Source organism: Triturus cristatus, chromosome 6 (assembly GCF_964204655.1).
Source record: "Triturus cristatus chromosome 6, aTriCri1.1, whole genome shotgun sequence".
Lineage (NCBI taxonomy): Eukaryota > Metazoa > Chordata > Amphibia > Caudata > Salamandridae > Triturus > Triturus cristatus.
Genome location: NC_140589.1, coordinates 1,458,690,916 through 1,458,712,999, shown reverse-complemented (window position 1 = coordinate 1,458,712,999; position 22,084 = coordinate 1,458,690,916). Strand labels below are relative to the sequence as shown.

Sequence of the window (22,084 nt, the reverse complement as noted above, 5' to 3'; positions counted from 1 at the left end):
CATAGTCACATTTGTTTTAGGGTGACCTTTTAGTTCCAGCCCAGTTTTTACATCTGCTCAGTAGGATGTCGTGGTTAACGGTTTCATGTTCAACTGAAAGGGCAAGCAATAAGAAAACGGAGTCTCTTATGTACCACACAAGCCTTACATCACTTCCAGGTTTACTTCTAAATATTGTACACCTTTTTGGAAGATATATTTTTACATTATATTTCATAAGGCTGTAAAAATTGCCAGACGGGACTATCTTGTTGCTCGCATCCAGAATGCAGATCACTCCTGCACAGAAGTTTTTAAAGTAGTCCAATCTTTTTTTAAACCTAAGGCAAGTGAGTTGGAGGTCTTAGCGTCCGTTGAACAATGTGAAAAAATTGCCAGCTATTTTGATGACAAAATCTCTAGGGTTTATGACTTTTTTACCCCCTCTGAGGCCACTGTGAAACTGGACACTCCAGCAGATGATGGTGAGAGGGCAACACTCTCAAACTTTATTCAGATTTCTCATCAAGAGGCATTAGGGGAGCTACAAAAATGTAGGTCGGGTGCGCCAGATGATCCGTGCCCGCCAAAATTTTGGAAAATGCTAGCTCCTTCTCTGACCGAGGGCCTTCTTCACATTTGGAATACCTCTCTAGAGACAGGCATCTTTCCCGATTCCTGGAAACATGCAACTCTTCTCCCCTTGAGGAAGAAAGTAAACGGTGATCCGGGGGACCTCAGCAACTTGAGGCCTATTTCCCTGCTCCCGGCCCCGGGAAAGATGCTAGAGAAATTGGTTCAACACCAACTGACCTCTTTTTTAGAGCGGAATCAGGCTCTTCACGATACCCAATCTGGTTTTTGGGCAGGTTTTAGTACTGAGACCGCTCTCCTTGAGGTGGCAGAGTCGGTAAAATGGACATTGGATACAGGAGCTTCGGCGTTGCTGGTGCTCCTGGACCTGTCCGCGGCGTTTGATACTGTAGACCATGCCATCCTAATCCAGAGATTACAAGATGCAGGGCTCGGCGGGACGGTGTTAGCTTGGGTACAATCTTACCTAAGCGGGCGCTCCCAGAAAGTGGCTTTACAATCATATGTATCTAGACCTAAGCAAATCAGGTGTGGCGTTCCACAGGGCTCAGCCCTTAGCCCCTTGTTGTTTAATGTCTATTTAGCACCGCTTTTTACCCTTATTGCCAACTGGGGGGTCAAAGCGATTTCCTACGCCGATGACACCCAGCTGGTCTTTCCATTTAAGGAGCGGACGGCAGACACTTTCAGGAACTTCAAGGGCTGCTTACAAGACATAGCTCGTTGGATGAATGCAAATAAATTAAAGCTCAATGCCGGTAAAACCGAAGTTTTGTTTTTCGGCAAGGGCTTAGCTCCTGATACTGGATTGTGGTGGCCATTAGAGATGGGGGTACCATTTTCTACCGGAGGATTGCCGGAAATCCATAGTACATGCTACAGTCACGTCCAGGTTTGACTATGCAAATAGTCTATATCTTGGTTTACCCAAATATGCCATTGGTCGCCTCCAGATGATTCAGAATGCGGCTGCGAGACTGGTGTTACGAATTCCATTTAAACATCATGTCTCTCCGTATTTACAGAAGCTCCATTGGTTGAAGGTGGAGAAACGAATCCAATTTAAGGCCTTGACTTTGACATATCGGGCTCTAAAGGGAAACTGTCCGAGATATTTAAAGCAAAGAGTGTGTTTATATAAACAAACTCGGGTGTTACGATCAAACTCCCAGACTTTGCTGCAAATCCCTCGTTTTGAGAAGGCTCGCCTGGGAGGGAGGACCTTCACAGTGGGCGCAGCATCACTGTGGAACACCCTACCAGAACCTTTGTGGCAGGCACATACTGAATCTAGTTTTAGGAAAGCACTAAAAACGTGGCTTTTCTAGGCTCTCTCTCCCGCTGGCTGCAACTCTGCTGTGTTTTTAGCGCCGGGACACCCCTATTTGGGGTAGCTGTTGCGCTCTATAAAATGCTTAATAATAATAACAATAATAATCAACTAATGAAAGGCTCTGAATAACTTTGATAAGCAAAGCCAATAGGTCCGACATTTTAAATGTGAATGCGGACATATTGGCTTTGACAGTGCGTATTTGCATTGGCACTACTGCACTAGTGCAAAAGGTAAAAAGCCAGAATGGCCAGCTGTGCGTTTCTGCACGTACATAATCATGCATGCACATAAGTCATTTTGGAATGGTAAGAAAGACTATTCCAAGATGGCTGTCCTGTGCCCTTCATTTTTATGGACCAACTGCCATTTTGGCATTTTTTTTTTTTTTTTAACTTTACAGCTCCAATATGGCCGCCACCATTTGCGAAATGCACAGTAAAAATAAAGTGCACTGGAGCCTGTAAAAGAGAAGCGATCGGCCTGGTAGCTCTTCGCAATTGTCAAGTCCTGGGGAAAAAAAAGTGACCAGCTCGGGGTACCTAACCACGACAAACGAGGAAGAACCCGAAAGCAGCAGGGGATGCACATCTCAGCTAGCATGTGTGCGTGAGCGAATGGGGAGAGGTGCTACTTTTCAGACGTACACCTGCAAAATACTATGTACAGTTACCATTGTTGAGGGAAAACCCTGTTAGCCACTCTCTTAGGCCAGCTGAACCACAGTAGCCAATGGCTGAAGTACTGTCCATAAGCCCTTTCATATGTTTTATTTGTGTGGTGTGATTTCAGTAGCTCTCACTAGACAGCTAAAGTCGTTAGTAGGCAAAACCTAAAAATAGAAAGCATTGTTTTAATTCCGTGATCTCCATAGCTAAAGAAGAATAACATTAAACATTCAGAGTCAAGAGGATGTGTTGGGGTTGTGGTTAGAAGTCAAGCATGTCATTGGCTAATCCATTTTATGATTTAAATCTTGTGATTATTTTCACTTGTCAGACCTGTGACAGAAAATCTATCATATCTATGTGGTAAGAAGGTATCTCACAGGGACGAATGATTGTTTGTGAACATTTTTGCACCCAAAAGGGAAAATGATGATCGCTTAATGATAAATTAAGTACTTAAGGAGAACCATGTTGCTCCCTACATCCCCCACAGCTACAAGGCTTTTTTCGAGATCCTATACGAGAGCAGACCTTCCTCCATATGGAGACAGGCGGTGTTCTTCAAATCACCTTTCTGTTTTCTTGAGTTGGAATGAAGAGGGGCCATGTGGGCACAGTCAGGGCTAGAATGGCACATTGCTGCTCTGGCATTGGATGCTAGATGCAGGACACTACTGTTGTCAGCTGGCTGGAAAATAAGATTACTAGCTGTGGCACCCTTATACTACTTTATTACACATGTTTCAGCTTAAAGCCATAATATACAGGCATAAAATTACGACCAAGCCTAAGAAGGTAAAACTATAAACATCATGCAGAAAATAAGAGTAGAAATCTAGTAGCTCAATGTTAAAAATGTGTTAAAAACAGTAAGGCACCCGGCAAAGATACTTTATATTAATAATACATAAAAAAAATTCGTAATTAGTTGTATAGATGAATCGTAGTGCCTGCCGGGCAGGCTGGTATTGACCTTTAGTTGCTTCTTTTCTCAAGATGTACCTGGCAGACCATATATATGAGGCAACAGTGCAAACTATATCAATATCATCTGTCCTATAGCAGAGCGATAGGGCATCACGATAAAACCTTATTCTAAACATTTTAAAAGGCGGAGCCAATTACACCTTGAGCCCACTATTTTTTGTTCAAACAACCATATAATGGAATATTGTGTCCCTGCCTCCTAAAGTGATATGCAATCTTGGGACAAGTGTGCCTCCCATTTGGAGTGGTACAAATTAGTTGTCAATATTCTTTACCTAATCTTTATGTATAATGTACATCTCCGTTTCGGCTGTAAAAATCAAAGTATAGGGGATTTTTGTTAATTTTTGGCAGTTTTTTTTTTATATATATATAATCTCTAGGCATGAGGGTATCAGAGCGCTTTACATGAGCGTCAGTTGCGTTACAGACGACCATCTCAATTTTTTTGTCAGTCACGGGGAGATTAAGTGATTTACCCACAATCGCAGGATGTTGAGTGCCCGGTTCCCCAAATTAGAGGTTGGGTGCCCTAGACATTAGGCCACATCCTCTCCCCATAGTGGCCAAGATGGTGATCACATCGAATGCTCGTTGAGGGAGCTCCGTGCCAGGCCCCTAATGTGATCCTGTAATATCCTCACTATTGTCATCACTGACGCATTGAATTGCTTGTCCTCATCCCCAGGCAGTGGCCCACAACAGAAGCCACGGAAGACTCTGTGACCCGCGCAGCAACACCTATACCAATCCCGCTGACCACGGCACTAGCTGGGCCTCTGTGGGAAGAGCCGCTGCAAAATAAGATTCCGAACCCCAGTCACGACCGGGCTCCAGGATTCCCCCCCCCCCTCAGCTTGAGTGGAAGCAGAGCGTGGGGTAAGGGGCCTACCTCAAACTCGCCGGCGAGACTGAGCCAGACAGGGCTTCCCTGCGAGGCCCGCTGCCCCCCATTACATCCCAGCTAGGAGCCCAAGGTGACCCAAAGGAAGGAACACTCGGAGGCCTCCCCAACATCTAAACACTTACCAGCACAGCTGGGAAGTGTGAATGGACCCCTCTGCTTTGCTAGTGGAGGCTGTGATGCCACGGTGGTGAGAGGGCTGGCAGTGCCCCCCATAGGGCCCACTGTCAGGGCAGCTGAGAGGTAGTACCTCCGTCTTACCCGAACAACTGGCATGTGGCCTACTGGTCCGACCGACCTTAGTGCAGTGAAGCCTCCCTGGCAGTCTACCCACAAAGTTATCACCACTTTGCGCAGCAGTGGAAGTTGCCTGAAGATATCCACAATACCTCAGTGACGCGGATTTGGATATTCACATACAAATAGAGGCCCCCCCCGCTGTATTACGCCAAGAAGATGGCCAAAAACAAAGAGCCCGGGCCCCTTAACCAGGGAGAAATTGACCGCTACATAAAAGCGGTCACCCTCCAGACAGAGAAAGTTCACCAAACATGCCGGACAATGCCGCCCTTCTCCCGGCTATTCAATCCTCTCGAGAGGCCTTGGAGGGGGAGAGTGGGTGAAGTACGCTCTGAGGTCTCCCTCTTGCACCAGGACCTCCGCAACATGGCAGAAAGGGTCACCGCAACTGAAACCAGAATCTCGGAGCTGGAAGATACGGTCCAAGGGTTCAGCAAGGAGGTGACAGAAGCCCGGGCCACCATGGATGTGGTGTGGTGGCTGCAGGATGCAGAAAACCGCACCTGAAGGAACAATCTGAGTTTTGTGTGGTTCCTGACGGGGGTCGAGGGCCCTAACATTGTGCATTTTCTCAACAACTGGCTGCCTCGATACCTCCCCCAAGACAAGTTCTCCTCTTGCTTTATCATTGAAAGGGGGCATGGAGCACTGGGAGGCAGGCCTCCACCAGGAGCCACTGCCCCCCCCCCCCCCTTTTCCCCCCAGGGACCAGTGATAGCGCGGTTCTCGAACTTCCAAAATCGAGACATGATCATTACTGAAGTGCTCCGAGTGGGGGAGGTTCGCTATGAGAACTCTAAAATTCTCATTTTCCTAGACCATATTCTTGATGTCCAGTGGCAATGACGTACCTTTGACTCAGTTAAAGCCAAATTGAGGGGCCTCCAACTGCAATATATGCTTCTATTTCCGTCTAAACTTAAGTTCATATTCCAAGGGAAGTCATTCTTCTTTCAAATGCCAGAAGCTGCCTGGACATGAATTGAGGATGTCCCAGGCTGATGGGTCTAGGGGATCGGGAGACTGGCTTGTGGTCCCACAGTAGGTAGGGGGCCCGGCCAAAGGAATGCCAGCGCATCTGGAGAAGAGGCCAGAGACCATCGCAGAGGGGGAGAGGGACTCCATGGTAAGCGACCTGGAAGGCAGCCGGAGATCTCGGAGGGAGACCGGACGATAAAAACTAAGAGGAGCAGGAGGGGGGACCCAGGAGAGAGGACCCTCAAGGTTTCCATTGGGCAAGACCTGGAGACTGGGTCTGACGCCCCACATTTATCGATGTGACCATCGGCTACTTGGAACGTGTACAGGAGAATGATCCATGAAACACCCCACATCAGTATTAAATGCATCAGCATAATTACTGAAATGACGATCGCATCCAGGGCCAGAGAGCAGTGGTACAAGTATCTCCACGCTTTTTCACGGACAGCTCAGAGTGTTTGAGCAGAACACTTTTCCACCATACTTTTAAGGGCCATCGTTTACAGGGGCAGTAGGCTCAGTTTGTGTATGAGTAGTTTAAAGGACTTAAATTGTGGGTGGGTTGGTGGGCTACAGACCTCGGAGTTTCCTTGATGAGTAGTTTTAGTTAAGTTATGGGGACACACAAATAGAAGTCCTTATGGGTGGAGTGGGGTGGGGTGGGGGTATGATAGGGGGCAGTGTTTAGGGTCATATTAGTTTAGTGGGAGGGTATATAGACATGTCAGCCACATCACAGCCCCAGTAGGGGCCTAACACACATGTGCCCGTGTATAGAGTCATGGCATGTAACCAACCCTTAGACACCAAGGCAGTCCTATCCTGGAGCGTTAATGGGCTGGGCAACAAAGTTAAGAGAGGTTTGGTATCCCAATACATCAAACAGCTGCAGCAGGATGTTGACCTCCTACGAGAAACTCATTTCCAGGGGACACACTGTAGATTCCTGGGTAGGGCATACATCACACTGGCACGTCTGATTGTGTGATCCAAGGGAGTGGCCATACTGGAGGAAAAAAACTCCCCTTCCAGGTAGTGAAGCAGCAGATCGACCCTTATGGCAGGTATGTGGGAGTGAAAAGGTGCTGGGGACGAACTGATAATAATTACCCTGATCAGTGTACATGCACCCCCAAGGCTGCAAGCATCCACAATGACGAAACTCACAAAACTTCTAATGGAGGCAAATTCCTAGCTCCACATTATGGGAGGTGACTTCAATGATGTCATGGCAGTAGACTCTCACACCACTCCCCTTTGCTAGTGAGAGTGGGTAGACTGAGTAGAGGTTGAGGGGCGGGCTGGAAACTCAGTGCGTGGGATCTGCCAGACCAAGATGTTTCTGTGGGGCTATAGGTGGAGACTGAGATGTACTTTAAAGAGACAAAGGCTCAGTTATCTCCAAAGTGGTGGTGTGGGAAGCATATAAGACAGTCCTCAGTGACAGAGTCCAGAACTTGATAGCTCAAAAGAAGAGGAAAGCGGTAGGTGCCTCTGAGCAGCTTGAAAGCCAGCTTCTGGAGCTGGAGGTCAACTCGGGGTCAGTTTGATGTCCCTAGGCTCCGGCAATTGGAGCTGAATCCCGAAACCTGGCACAGGAAGGGGCAAAGAAGCAAATGCTTGCCAGACTTCACAGACTGCACAACACTGAAAATAAGGCAGGGAAAATCCTGGCATAGCTAGGTAGGAGGGAAGCAGAGGTCAGATGGGTGCAGCAGATAGTGGGGCCGGAAGGGGAGTCCTATGACTGACGAGACCATCTCAGGGGTCTTTAACTGATATTATAGGAAGATTTACAAGGTCAGACCACTTCAAGATGCACTGCATATACCGTAGTATTTGATGTCCGTAACCACCCCAATGTTAGACGCAGAGGCGAGAGATGCACTGGAAGCTGAAATCAGGTTGGCAGAGATTCATTCCGCCTTTTCAAAGCTGAAATTAACAAAACCCTGGGGCTCAACGGGATCTCTGTGGAAAATTTTAATCGCTATGCTGAATTACTGGGGCCCCACTTGCAGAATGTTTCCAAGGGCTGGTAAGCAGGGTACACTACCGCCAAGCCTCCAGCGAGCCACCATAGTAGTGATCCATAAGGATGGTAAACCAAAGGAACACTGCGACTAGTACCGCTCAATTTCCATACTCCATATTTAGGTCAAGATTTTGGCCATAACACTGGCTTGAGGCCCTCCTACAGGTTATCACACCTCTGGTACATAGGAATCAGTCGGGCTTCATGCCCGGCCAGTCAACAAGATATAACCTGAGGCGGGCACACAACTGGATGAATGAAGTAAGGAACCAACCGGGACGACTGGGGACACACGTCTCTCTCACTTTGGACGCAGAGAAGAAGTTTGATGCAGTACATTAGCCTTTTCTGGAACAAACACTAAATTTGGTTTTGGTCCACAATACCGGAAGTGGGTAGTCTATCAGACCTTGATAGTGGCAGTAAGGGTTAGTGGAACGCTGTCCTCAGATTTACTCATTGGTAGAGGACCCCGGCAGAGATGCCCCCTGGCTTCCCTCCTGTTTGATCTCCCAATGGTCGTTGGCCTGAATAGTACAGGAGCACCTTGGGGGCGTGGATTCAATATCGCAGAGGCTTATGAGGACGGAGAGAAAATCTCATCTCTGTGCAGATGACGCTCTCTTAAATATTACTGAGCCAACCACGACTCTCCCACTAATCTTCCACCTGGTTGAGTATGGGACTTACTCTGGTTATAGGATTAACAGGGACAAGTCGTGATATACCTTCCCCGGGATAGGATAGACATGTCCCTACTTCCATGCTGCTCGACTCTTGCAGAAGACTGCTTTAAATACCTGGGGATCTTGCTGACGTTGGAGAGGGAACTCTGTCTTAACTGGAACCTGGGGAGAGTGGCGAAAGCCTTTCGGGAAAAGGTGGGGAGGGCTGGCCCTTACGATGCTGGGGTGAGCAGCTATGTTTAAAATGATCTTAATCCCTAAACTACTATATGTTCTACAGAATACATATTACTGGATCCCTCAGCTGGTCTTCCCCAGGTTGGAGGGTGACATGCAAACTCTCCTGTGGAACGAGGGACACCCCAGAATTTCCCTGAAATCATTACACTGTAACGCATAAAATGGAGGAATAGCTTTCCCTGACTAGGAAGCTTACTACTGGGCAGCTCACCTAATCAATATTAATTACTGGTTATTTGCCCCCACTAGATCACTCCACTTTAGACTAGAACGGGCGAAATGGGGGAAAAGTCATGTATACATTACCCATATGGGGGTAAAGGAGCAGAACGTCTTCTCCCGGCAACCCAAATAGCCATAGCTGCAGGGGTAAAAGCCACAGAATGTCTGGGCTGGTACGGTAGGCCAGTGTGGGAAACGCCCTTGTGGAAGGGAAACTGGCTCCTGGAGATGCAGAAGTAGATTTGAAGCCTGGGATCTCATCAGGATTTCCAAGATGGGGGATTTGTTAGAGAATGGAGAGATTATGCCATTCTCCTTGCTGCAGCATGAGTATGGAATGAATGCCAACCAATTCCTAAAGTATGCATAGACCGCAGCACAGGTCGAGGGACTACCTGGGGAAGGTATCCCAGAATACGCTCTATTGGAAGGGAAATTGTTGACAGAAGACCTTGGAAAAGGTAGCGGTCTCCTAACCTATAAGACAATGAGTAACAACATGCCCGACAACCTACACGGGCTGCTAGGGAGAAATGGGTGTGCGATGTGGGAGACTTGGAGGATATAGATTGAGGGGCCAGTGAGTAAAATAATACATTTCAAAGCACTCTGCTTAGCTCATCGAGCAATGTATAAAAAGGGTCCAGTGTTAATTCAGAGACTTCTTTCACCCAACAACACCGCAAGAATGCTGCGCTCTACCAGCCAGCAGCTGTTTACAGTACCCAGGATAAGAGAACTAGGAGTGGAGGAAGTTCCTTCGCATTCTTGACCCTCAAGCTCAGGAACGCTCTCCCACAACATATTAGGAAAACGGAAGTTTAGGAAACTGCCAAAAATCATTCTGTTTAACTAATCTGTGTCATTCAGACAGCTCTTGCTGTTAGCTTAGAAAACATCATGAATAGAATAGGCCGCTTTGGTGCACCAGAAAGGGGTGGCCATAAAATCACAGCTACGATTGATCCAATTTAAAACTCTCCACAGAATCTGCTGCGATAGCCTGAGATTATATAGTATGGGGAGGGCGCACAACCCGAACTGCTTGCGATGCCGGGGGAGGGCAGATCCTTTTTCTACACACTCTGGGGGGGGAGGGGGGGGGGGGAAGGATACTGAGGGCGGCAATCACTGGAGAACTCAGTAACGTTCTTGACGAGCCTATCCACTAGAACCGAAATTCATTCTTCTGGGGGTCCCAACAACGTCAACCTACCATGTGTCAAATTATTATTTTGTAGCCTAGGTGTAGTAGTAACGAAGAAAGACATACCCCGAGTGAAAGCCCGACTATGCAGAAATGGAGGTGGGGCATGAACATATTCATAGTGCAAGAAAGTGTCACATATGCTAGTTAGGGGTCGGCCCTGGAAATTCCTCAAACTGTGGGGTGGGTGAATGGGAGAATGTGTGTAGACAGAGCCAAGATTACCGCATTCACCCAACCATGGGTGTCGTAATGAGTATATATGTGATACTGGTCTATGAAATGCTAATATTGACTCTCTTCTTTACTTCTTTTCAAGAATGTACCTGCTGACTGAGGTCTGGGGGTTGAGGGTGGGGCTAGAGGGGTGGGCTTGATGATCAGTGCAGCGACGGTTGGCTCAGGTAAGCGCGGTGGGGCGGGCGGAGGCGGGTCATAGTGTTGACGGAAAAGGTATAATGAAATAAATAATACCTATTCCGACGTCCATCAGCTTTTCCTCCTGCCAGTGCCTGGCACCGCTTCACCATGCTTACCTGAGCCATCTACCGCTGGATCAGTGTTAATATTTTGACTATTCTGTGTAAATACACCTCTTACCCTGTGTGGTGTTTTCACTTGTTTGATGCAACACAAAAATAAATAAAAAATAAATAAATAAGAGTCCACGGATATGCTGTGGCCCCCATTGCCAGGTGTGCTATGTGCTACGGTACAGTTGGTGGATAAATGCACCAACCTTATAATAGATTTTTGGGTCCTGACTGTAACATGGTTCAAGTGGCTTTAGCCATTAAAGAATCTTAATGATGGGCTTGCGATTTAAAATATGAAGACCAGTTGGTTGGATTAAGCAGTCTTTAGAGACTATTGGATGCAAATGTCCTTCCCATTTGTGAAACTGCTTTTTTTTCTGCCAGCAGAGGATTTGCAATTTACCTTTAACTTATGTAGAAATGTGCTTTTTGTAATTAAACTTCCTCTTCTTTATAAAAAAAAACAACACAAGTGTCTCCAGAGTGGGAAGCCCTTTATTAACATATGCATATCGTTACACATTGAATTAATGTCTTTGCGAGGCTTTCAAGTCCATCTGCTGGAGTTAAATACCTTCATGTGGCAATGTTTTTACGACCCCTTTTTTTATGTCATGTGATGTGGCTAAGTAATTCGGACTCTGGGTATGGCCTGAGTTTCTCTAGACTCGGACACTAAGGATGTCCTATTATCTTAGTTAAATCAAGACTGCATCAACGTTCGATGTTTTGTGAGAATAGAGGCGTTTGTCACAAAACGAGGAAGGCCAGACAGGGCACATTGTTTTTTGTTTGTGTCCCACTGCTTCATGTCAGATAGTATTCACAACTGAAATGTTTTTTGCGCTTTCCTGAAGAAAATGATGGTCGAGTGAATTTCTGTGATTTTAGGGCGGGGCTAATATGGAGGACCACATGTCTGTCTCACCATCATTTTATCTGTTTACAGATATGGTAAGCCGTAAGATGTTTAACATTGAAGGCCTCCTGCAAAAGTTACAGAATACGTTTTTGTTGCAGGTCTTTGCTGTGCTCTGCCAGGGTAGTCATTTAGAGGGGAGACAGAAGGTTCTGAAGTTCATATAAGGGCCAATGTAAAGAAACCTTTTCAAGTCGGTTACCTTGTTAGTTGATGTTTGTACGTGCATATTTTTAAGAGGTGCTTAGGCCACTATCCAGGTATGCTGCTTTTTTTTTTTTAGCTGAGGGTACAAATGTGAAAGGATGTTTGCAGACAATGGCAGGTAGTTGGTGGCATGCATTAGTGACCTAACAGGTTGACTTTTGTCATGGAGACGTTTAGGTTGAGCCCACCTTTCACCATACCCTACGCCGTGATGTTGAGGCTTTGACAGACATAAGCTGGTCCTTTCACCTACAGAGAGGTAGGTAGATTTTATTTTAATGTGTGTAAGAGCGGAAACTAGGCAATAACCTCAAGGAAAGCCCATGAGTCAAAAAGGTATCCATTGAAATGGAAAGTGAATGTTAGAAGCAGATCACTGCTGCCGCTTCAAGACGGAGACATATTTGTCCTGTCATACTGAGTAATTTAAGAGGCTCTGGTGCTAGTCAGAGGTGCCAATGATGTGCTCTACTCCTCTTGAGTGGGGATACCTCACCATACCCCCAACAAAAATGATGACGTGCGCTACCATGCACGGGGATTGAAGCCTAACTTGCATAGATCCATATTGCATTTGATCACCATTTATCGACGTAGATGTGCTACCACAGGCTGAAGGTTGGTAGTAGTACAGCTGGGGATGTTTCTTTAAGAGGCAATGTGCACAGCATGTTTTGAAAATTTAGTTGCAGTACCTGATTTGAGTGAACACCTAACAGTGATCACAGGCCTTGGAAGAAAGCTAGCATGTTTTTGCAGCTGTCTGAGCCCTACACACAGTGAGAGATAATGGAAGAATAATTTTGATCGGGATAAGAATCTTGAAAATGAAGCCAGAGGGAGGGTTTTTTAAGTTGGGAGAGACTGACAGGGCTCACATGGAGTGAAGAATTTGGTTAATTGTTTGGTGAGCTCTTTATAGTTTACTTTCACAGGAATACATGTTTTAGGTCTCGCCTAGCGATGCAGCGCCATGGGATGCTTGCTAGGCGAGATCTATTGTTGTCGACTTGCTCTCGATGGGGGACAGGACATGTGCACGCGTACGGCACGGCCTGGACAGGAGATGTGCATGCGTATGGTGCGAGCAGGAGTTGTAATAACGCCGCAAGCCGTACACGTGCACATCGACTGTCTGTGCCGAAGCTTAACAGACAGGAGATGTGCACGCGTACGGCTCTCGGCGTTATCACAACCCCTGCTCGCACCATACATGTGCACATATCCTGTCCAGGCGCGGCATGCTTTGTCAGCTGCATGTATATCAGCCGGCCGGTGGGCACGTAGAGCATGCCTTCCGTTCAACCCCACTCATTGGCTCTTGTTGAATGAGGACTTTGATGACCCTTTGCTCTGCCCTGATTTTCTTTCTGAAAGCTTTAGCGCGCAAGATATAAAAATAAAATTAGAAATGGACATTTGGAGACTGGAGAACGCAGATTTGAGGGTGGACTTGTTCTGGCAACGCCCACCACTGCCCCTTCCCAACTCCCCGAGCAGTGACTGTCCGAGTTCCTGGGACCCCACCTCACCTTCTTGATGTTTTAGAGTCTGGTCAGCATCCCGATGCCGCGGTCGTTGAGGATGGTGAGCTTCTCGGCCAGCTTCTGCTGACTGCTGCACAGCGGGGCGCGACATGTCGCCCCCGAGATCCGCTGCCTCCTAATGACAAGCCGAGGCCGATCCACAACTCCGTGCACCCGGCCTGCGACTTCCCTCGGGCTTCTGCCGGCTCTGGACTGGAGCACAGACTGCGAGTGAATCTGGAGCCGCCCCAAAATCAGTGACTGTACCAGCAGCAGCCGCCCACAGTCCTAGAGCAGACCGCAGGGTGCCCGGGCCGCCCGCTGCCACTCTCGCCGTCTCCCCTCTTCAGTCCTTCCTGCTGTGGGTCTCTTCCCTCCCCCGGCCTCCTCCTCCCTCCCGGAGCTCCGCTCCCAATCCCAGTTCACTCCCATCCCAGGCCGACGGTGGAGAGCAGCGATCATCGCTACAGAAAGAGGACTGGCGGGCCGTGGTCCAGTGAACACCATTTTCTAATGCAACTCCTGGCATTTCTGCACAAGTACACGTTTTTTTAGAAAGTGTTATTTGTAAATATGTCTTTTGGCCAGACGATTATCTTATTTATTAAACACGGCATGTGATTACTAGGTATCGACAGCACCTGCGTGCTCTGCTCGCGGGGATCCATTATCTGTCATCTAATGAGTTTTCCGGAATTTATCCTGCGGCTCCCAATCTGGGCGTGACAGGAATCTATGCTCCCGTTCAATAATGATAGCGGAACACAACATTCATATTGGATCTGTTTCCAGTCGACCCCCGTACACTCTTCCAGCTGTAGGAATTGCGACACTTGTGCTCCCACATATTTGCATATTTTATAGAAATTTGACCGAGGTCAGGAGAGCTTACCCTGCAGTTGGTCTCAGGCTGTCCTCTAGAGTACAAACAGGCCCACTGGAATTATGCGGCTGGAAAGGGCCAAATTATGCGGCATGGTCGAGTAAATTATGCGGCAAGAAAAACAAGCATTAAAAATGCAATAGGTCTCGCCTTTGATTAAGTTAAAGCTTTTTGCTTTGCTAATGGTATTGTATAGCAAAGCAAATGGCTTTAACTTAATAAAAGGCGAGACCCAGGCGCGCAACACCCATTGGACTCGAAGGGCTTCAGCCCCCCCCCCCGCCCCGTCGTGTGTGGCAGCCCGGGATGAGACAGCTTCCCGGCGCACACACAGCCGCACCCGAGCACTTCACAGGTCTTTAAAAGACCATTTGCATGTTCATGAGGCCTCGCTGTTGTTTCACCCCTTCTAAGAGCTCCTGCAGTTCCACTTTGCCTATGGCTTAAAAGATTCAGCCCCCCAAAAACTTTTTCCTAACCCCCCCCCCCCCCCCCCCCCCCCCCCGAAATTTGGCTCTAGTTGCGTCTCTGGCGAGACCTATTGCATTTTCAATGCTTGTAATTGTACTGCAGACATCTCAGGACTGGTGATGTGATGCTTGTGAGTTTGAGTAAACGATGGCCTTGGGCGTCTTATAGATTTTTGTTTCTATCAGGATAGCTGTTGATTGGCATATTTGGATATTTCTGAGTTTTAGTCGGTCTTCATTTGTGTTCAGTTTACATCAGCCATACTTTCATCCATCACAGAATTATTAGGACTTTATAAATATCTTTGGAGTTGGCAGTATAGAGCTACTTTTCTTGGCTTTGCCTAGCAGGTTGTTGAGCATGTTGTTGATTATGGGCCACATGTATTAACCATTTTTGTAGTCAAACGGCTGATCGGTCCGTTTCAAACCACAAAAATGCTGTTACATATGTATGAAACACAAATTGCGATTTGGTAACACGTTGCCAAATCGCAATTTGTGTCTGCGATCCGGTATTCGGAAGGGGCGTGTTTAGGGTGTCCCAAATACCGAATCTGAATGGGATGTAGGAATGGTTTGCGACTGAGGACGATTGCAAAACATTCATATTTTACCGACTCTTTGAAGGAGCAGGTAACCCTATCCCTAATGGGAAGGAGTCCCCAGTTACCCTTTGAGAATGGAAAACAAATATTTTTTAAGAGCAGGCAGTGGTCTCACGGACCACTGCCTACTCTTACAAAGTGAAACTGCAAAGTTTCATTTTTTCTTTTCAGTGCATCCTGTTTTCCTTTAAGGAAAACGGGGTTACATTTAAAAAATAAAAAGACTGCTTTATTTAAAAACAATCACAGACATGTTGGTCTGCTGTCCAAAGCAGGCCACCATCCCTGTGATGGTCCAGATTCCTAATCAGTCCCAAATTGGCCATTTGAGAAAAGGCCATTTTGGGTATATGCGGACACACTTTTCCATTCAGTGTGTAACAGAAGGAGTATTCTTAGTCGTTATTGGTTTGCTAAGTTTAGGCTTGATTGATGTATTTTAAAGAAAACAAAGGGTTGGAAGGGATTTCTAGGGAGTAAGCAGGTACAGCAGATGTCATTGTGGTATTTTGGAATTTGTTGGAATTCTGTTTTCATGATTTCTCGGGGTTGGGTTATGTTTGTGTTTCTATCAGGAGAGCTGTTGGAAGGCGTATTGCAGTCGCACTGTGTAGTAGGATTTTGCAGGTCGGTTGCAAGTTGGGTGACAGCCATGTCCATTTTCAGAGTGCTTGTGGAGCGGTTGTGGAAGCAGATCAGTTTTGGGAATACTGATTGAACCAGCAGAATTACATGTGGACTAAGTGGCGAAATGTTCCATAGTCAGTCTGTATGAGCACCCTTTCTAGATCTTGAGTTGTGAGAAACAGGAAATGTGCCAACAATCACAGGCTATGGGTGCATAGCAGATGGTATCTTCCATGTATAGGTACATTTGTGAATGATCCAAGTGTGAAAGGAAAACTGCTATGAGCTTTCTTGAAGTCTCTAAAATGTTCATTATGCAGAAACAAGCAAAATAGTACTTTGTAGAGAAGAGAGTGAGAACTTTGCCTCTCCAAGCAGTTGAGCACACATTATGAGCTCCTCCCCAAAATGTCCATATATTTATACATTTTCTTCATATAGTCGAAAGTGGATACATTTGACAGACACTAAAATTTTAGATTGTGGTGTTAGCAGGTGCAAGGCTTTCCTACTGGAAGAGCTCAAAAAGACTTGGAGAAAAGATGCTACAACTGGGGGGGGCGGGGGTCTTGCATACTGAGCTAACTTGATTAAAAATTCCCGCTTTGCCATGACAGGCATGAAAACAAGGTCTGTGCATATCTGAAGCAAGAAAGCTCAATTAGGTTAACATGGGTATACTAAATGGCTGCAGGTTAAACCACATGGTGTTCAATATAGGTCATATATTTCCACATTGCACAAATTCACATAAGAAATGGCCAAATCAGCAGCGACATCCGGGGGTGTTAGCCTCCCTTAAGATTGGATAGCACTCTGTGTCTAGTGACAGACTCCTACCAGGAAGGGCTATACTGTTAAAGTACCAGACCTGCCAACCTCATAATAATTTCCGTTGTGTGATGCCAGGGAGGCAGTGGAGTAGGCCTGAAGAAGACTAGAAACCTACTGTGCAGATGTTTCCAGCTCCCATTTGAGTTTGCTTATTGAGAAGCCGGTTCAGCTCTGATGTTGACTGTATTTTGTGACGCACTGGCACTGTAAGAGTAGGGGTTTAAACAGTCACTGTGCCATTTGAGATCTGACGCATAGAAATGAAACCGTGCATCTCTTGGAGTCAAAATCTCAGGCTGCTCTAGACCTTCCCGCAATGCTTAAAAACGATGTCTCGAACCCCCTACTTTCAAAAGGGAAAGACGTATGGCTCAATCCTTTTCAGGCAATGTGGCTAGAATCTGGAACTCACTTTCACCAACCGTTGATAACAATGATATGGGGGTGCGCCAGGTAATGAAGTGCAGAAGCCAACCATTAGTGTCAATCAAATTCTTTATTTCAAAATAATATGCTCAATCAACGATACAAAATGTCAGCCAACACGTTTCATTCCCTCACGGGGAACTTCATCAGGGCTTAAAGCAGTATTTCCAATCTCGTATGAAGACTCCAATCTCAATTGCTATCTGTTTGCTCAATCGTGACAGTGATCCAAATACCAAGTAGAAAGAAGCTGGACTTGAATACTGCTATCGTTGATTGAGCTTATGATTTTGAAATAAAGAATTTGATTGACACTACTGGTTGGCTTCATGACTTCATTACCTGGCGCACCCCCATATCATTGTTATCATCCATTGGATCTGGAGCACAGTGGCGTCGTGCAGCGGCTGGAGCTGGGGTTGATTGCACAGGAACTTTACTTATTGGAACTAGCATGAGGTGTAGAACTTGGGGTCCACCGTTGCTATTTTTGACATCTCACTTCCACCAACCATCCGAACTACAGCCTCTCTCCGGGCCTTCAAAACAGATCTTAAATCTCTTCTCTTCATAAGACACTTCCAAACTTAATTCAGCTCTCGATCATGTCCCTCAAGACTACTTGGCATCATTTGAACACATGGCTGTAAATATGTCTCCTATACCTGTATTTAACCTATTTCTTGCACCTCTTATTTCATCTTTAATTTTTTTATTAGCCTGATTGTATTTGTTACTTGTTTAGTGTGTAATTCTCCTTTGTAGCGTACTTGGTTCTATTGTAAAGCGCTATGACACCTTTGGGTAAAGTCCTCGCTATATAAAACTGCATTAAATAAATGGACTTTGTTATTTGAAACGCGAGAGGAACCTTGGGAGTAGTGGATTGAATCCTTAAAGTATGCATACCTCTGTTGCGAAATTCCTGCTTTTAGTGACAACCGTGTGTGTGTCATATTAGTATACGATTTTTAGTAACGCATACTTTTGTAATTGAATCCCGAGCACATTAGCTACTGCATGACTGGGATAAGGCCAACGAGACCATGTAATTAATCTCCTCTCTTTTCCATTTTAGAAATTCAAAATCCGCATCGAGGACCCCCCTCGTCGCAAACACATGGTGTTTTTAGGGGGTGCCGTTCTAGCGGACATAATGAAGGATAAGGACAACTTCTGGATGACCAGAGAGGAGTACGAGGAGAAGGGAGTGCGCGTGCTGGAGAAACTCGGTGTGACTGTGCGATAATCTGCGAGGCCCCGCCCCCCGCCTCGCTGTGAGGGCTTCCCCTTCCCTCTCTCGCCAGTCTTTGAACTCCTTCAGCTACTTGACATGGAGAGGCTCGTCTGCACCCTTTGACCCCACAGGTCAGGGTCTCTCTACTCTGATAGCCTGGGGACGCTTTTGTTCGATGTTTGTTAATACGGTTAAATTCGACTGTTTAATTTGACCACTTCCATGCAAACAAAAAAAGTCGAGGAAGGCTGTCTGCGGCTTTGCTTTCTCCCTGCGGGTGTTCGTCTGTTGGACGGACGCTCTAATACCGCTCACTTTGTCTTTCACTCTCCAGGTGGTCTGCTTTTTTTCCTGCACTAAAGAACTGCTTTCAGAGCAGTTTACCACTTCCCCTCCCCTCACACACCTTCTTAGATTTCGATAGGCACCATTGCACTCTTTGCAGAGTTCCTCACACAAACTAAAGGTTTGAAACGGTTAAATTGCCAAAAGCCTATAAGGAAAGCCCTTGCTTTATTTGTCCACGTGAATATGTTTTGGGAGCACGCTGCGAATTGTGTTGTGTTTTTGACGCTGCTGGGGTTCCCGCTGCAGGCTGGATATTGTGAGCGTTCTTTAGTTTTGTTCTGAATTTTCTGTAGGTGTTTTTTCATATTGCTATTTGCCATGAGATACTTTCATGCAAACTGGAGAGCCAGAGCGGAGTTCCAGGCATGCCGTTGTACCCGTAAATATGCCATGGGTGTTGTGGAAGTATCCGACTCGTACGTATCGATCTCGGAAACTCAGAACTTCTGTTACCGGATAAAATAAAATCTGATAAAGTGTTTTGTAAGAATTACACATGCTTACCTAGAGTTGGGAATTGCTTTTATTACATTTTGCTTTTATCGTGACTGCACCTGGAGCAGCCTTTATAATTGTAAACCATTTGTACGCATTTGTCATAAGGGAAATGAACATGCACTCAGATTCCGTAGAGGCTTGTGAAGAATCGCCTGTACTTGTGGCAGCGTAAAGTAAAAAAAAAAAATGGTACCAGAATTTGTTGCCAGTTGGCGAAAATCCATCACCTCATTTTGGTACAGGCTTTGAGATCTCGGGGACGGGAACTGAAGTCGTCATAGCGGAAGACTTCAACAAAGGAGCAGATTCAGAATATCAGGGTTGTACTGAAATGAACCGCTGGTACAGTAGTTCAAATCTTCTGTACTGGCACACTCATTCCTTTATTTTCATGTGGTGCGTGTAAGGCTGCAGGTGGCATATTTTCAAGGAAAGCAAAAGTTAATAATATTTGTCAATTGCATCCAGTATTCATAGATTTCTGGAAAATTAAATGTGTTCACATTTTGCTGTCCAGTCCCCTGAAAAATAAAGTTGTAGAGGCGAAGCAACTCTATAGGGGAAAAAGAAAGTGACAATCCTATTTATGTAAAGAAAAAAGACACCTTGTATTTAATATTTAAATAGGCAGTAAGGACCTTGCTTTTGTCATATGTAAAGTGAAATAATGATCTTTTGGCAAACGTTTCCCTGTACGTAATGCAAAACACCGAAATGCTTGCTTCAGCAAAATATCATGAATAGCAGATGTATTCATTTAAGACCAATGGAGCTATTTTGCTGTTTTAAGCTTGAGCAAATACTTCCTCTGGGCATGCTGGCCATGTCTTGGCACTTTCACATATACTAAGGTGGTAGTGCGCATTGCAATCCGAATATCTAGCTTTCCTTGCTTTTCAAGCTTGAATTAAACAGATTGTGATTTCTGCTCGCACAGTCTAGTTGTAAAATACAGTTCTGTAGGGGTGGTGAAACACATTATTAGACATCCACAAATCACATACAGATGTTACTTGTATGTGTGAGTTTTCAGAACCAGAGTTAAATGCTGTTGGTCTGAAAAAGGCAGCTTTCATGGGCCGACGAGCTCAACCAACAAAAGTAAGCTTTGCATCAACTCAATTTTCTATTCATCTGGACTAGCACAGCACTGAAATTTTCTTTGCACCAAAATAAAAATTAACATAAAAAGTAGTTGCCCACTTGTTAAACTCGTGGCCAGTTTGTACTGACCCATGCTTGGTGTACTTCAGCAAATTAACAGTGCTGAGAAATGTGCCTCAGGAGTTCTCCAAAAGTCTTCTGCTTTAAAATGTAATTGTTACTTTTGGGTACTATGAATGGTGTATACAATGGCCACTCCTTCCTTCAGAAATGTCCCTCTCCCTCCTTAATATATATATATATATTACTGTATATGTCAGGCTGCTTTGTAGATGTTGTCTTCTTTCGACTCTGTCACTGTCTAATATGTTTATAATCTGGGTCTGTTTGAATGTGGTTTAATATCACAATGCGTTTAAGTTGCAACAGTTTTTTTAATTGATACTTCCTTAGTACCAGGTGGTCACCAATGTTCTCCGTGTAGGAGGAAGGTGGGGGATGAGTGCGGCATTGCCTCCAAGTTATCCCTTAAGCAACAAATGTGGTTAAATTGCCAAGGAAGTAGAGCGGCAAAGTATCGTTTGTCTACTTTGTTCCAGATTTGATGTCTGGTGCACTGACCCTGTCTCCGTTGTGGTGCACACTCAGTTGAACGTGTCTGGCGAAGATTATCCCATACACCCTGTTAGTGGAAAAGAAATGTAGTCTACCGAGTGCAGCACAGACTGAGTATGCGCAGGCACTGATGAGAAGGCATCAGTGATAAAAAAAAATGCTGCTGTTTGAATCCACGGCTCCATCTTTCCGTGGAACGAGCCACATTTTGAAGATTGGATAGTGAATGCCCTGCAGGCACGTGCATTGTGTAACTGCACTCACCAGCAGGGGGAGTGTCTGCAGTGGCCATTGAATCCTTGTGCTCCCCTTTTAACTACCCTTGAGAGGGCAGCTGTACAGAGGTGCCCCCCCCCCCCATCTCCAATAGGATCATACCGACCAACATTTTGCACAGGTGCGATCTACATTGCTTTGAAGGGCCTGCACAGACGTCTGCAATCATTCTGTAATACAGAATGTGCAACGAGAGTCACAATGTAACCCCCCGTTGAATTTTATGTGCAATATGGCCATAGGTTGTCAGTATAAGTTAAATATTCTCTTAATGAAATGGAACATCTGCGTTTAAAATGTGGATTGTGTTTAGTAAATGTTTAGCTTCCATTTTCTGACTTGCCATTATTTCGTTATGATGGGCGCCCGATCTTCCCCATGTTGAATACAACTTTATAATTCATTTTGGGTTTGCAGCCCTAGCATATTGAATGTGTTTATCTAAAAAGAACAAACTTGGTCAAACAATGTTCAGTTTACAAAATAATTATATCAATGCAGCTCTCTTCAGGTTAAAAATAAAAACAATTTTCTAAGTAATGTCAGTCTGTTTACTATTGTGTCATATGTGCTTCAGTAACCCATCACACCTTTTAGTTGTAAATTTTTTCTCTTTGCCTTTTTCTTGTCCCCTTAACCACCATTTAGTTTTGGCCGAGTTTTAATTGTTTGTTTTATATTTTTGCCATTTTAAAGTTATTTACTGTGCTAATGTGCAAGGCTTATTTCTTTTGTATGTAGATCTTTTTGTAGAAGTTAATAGGAACTATATGCTAGTGCGCTATCCTCCTTTCACTATGAACGCAGAGTATAAATGAGGGTTTGTATGGGAGG

General features: G+C 45.5%; 1 protein-coding gene across 1 annotated transcript in view; it reads left to right on the top strand.

The window, feature by feature from the left end:
- ACTR2 (actin related protein 2) overlaps positions 1–21,790 on the top strand; it is a 245,375-nt gene extending 223,585 nt beyond the window's left edge. The window contains exon 9 of the mRNA XM_085612519.1: positions 18,251–21,790. Within this exon, the coding sequence (XP_085468645.1) occupies positions 18,251–18,421 (171 nt within the window). The 3' untranslated portion in view covers positions 18,422–21,790. The remainder of the gene's footprint in view (positions 1–18,250) is intronic.
- The last annotated feature ends 294 nt before the right edge of the window (positions 21,791–22,084 follow it).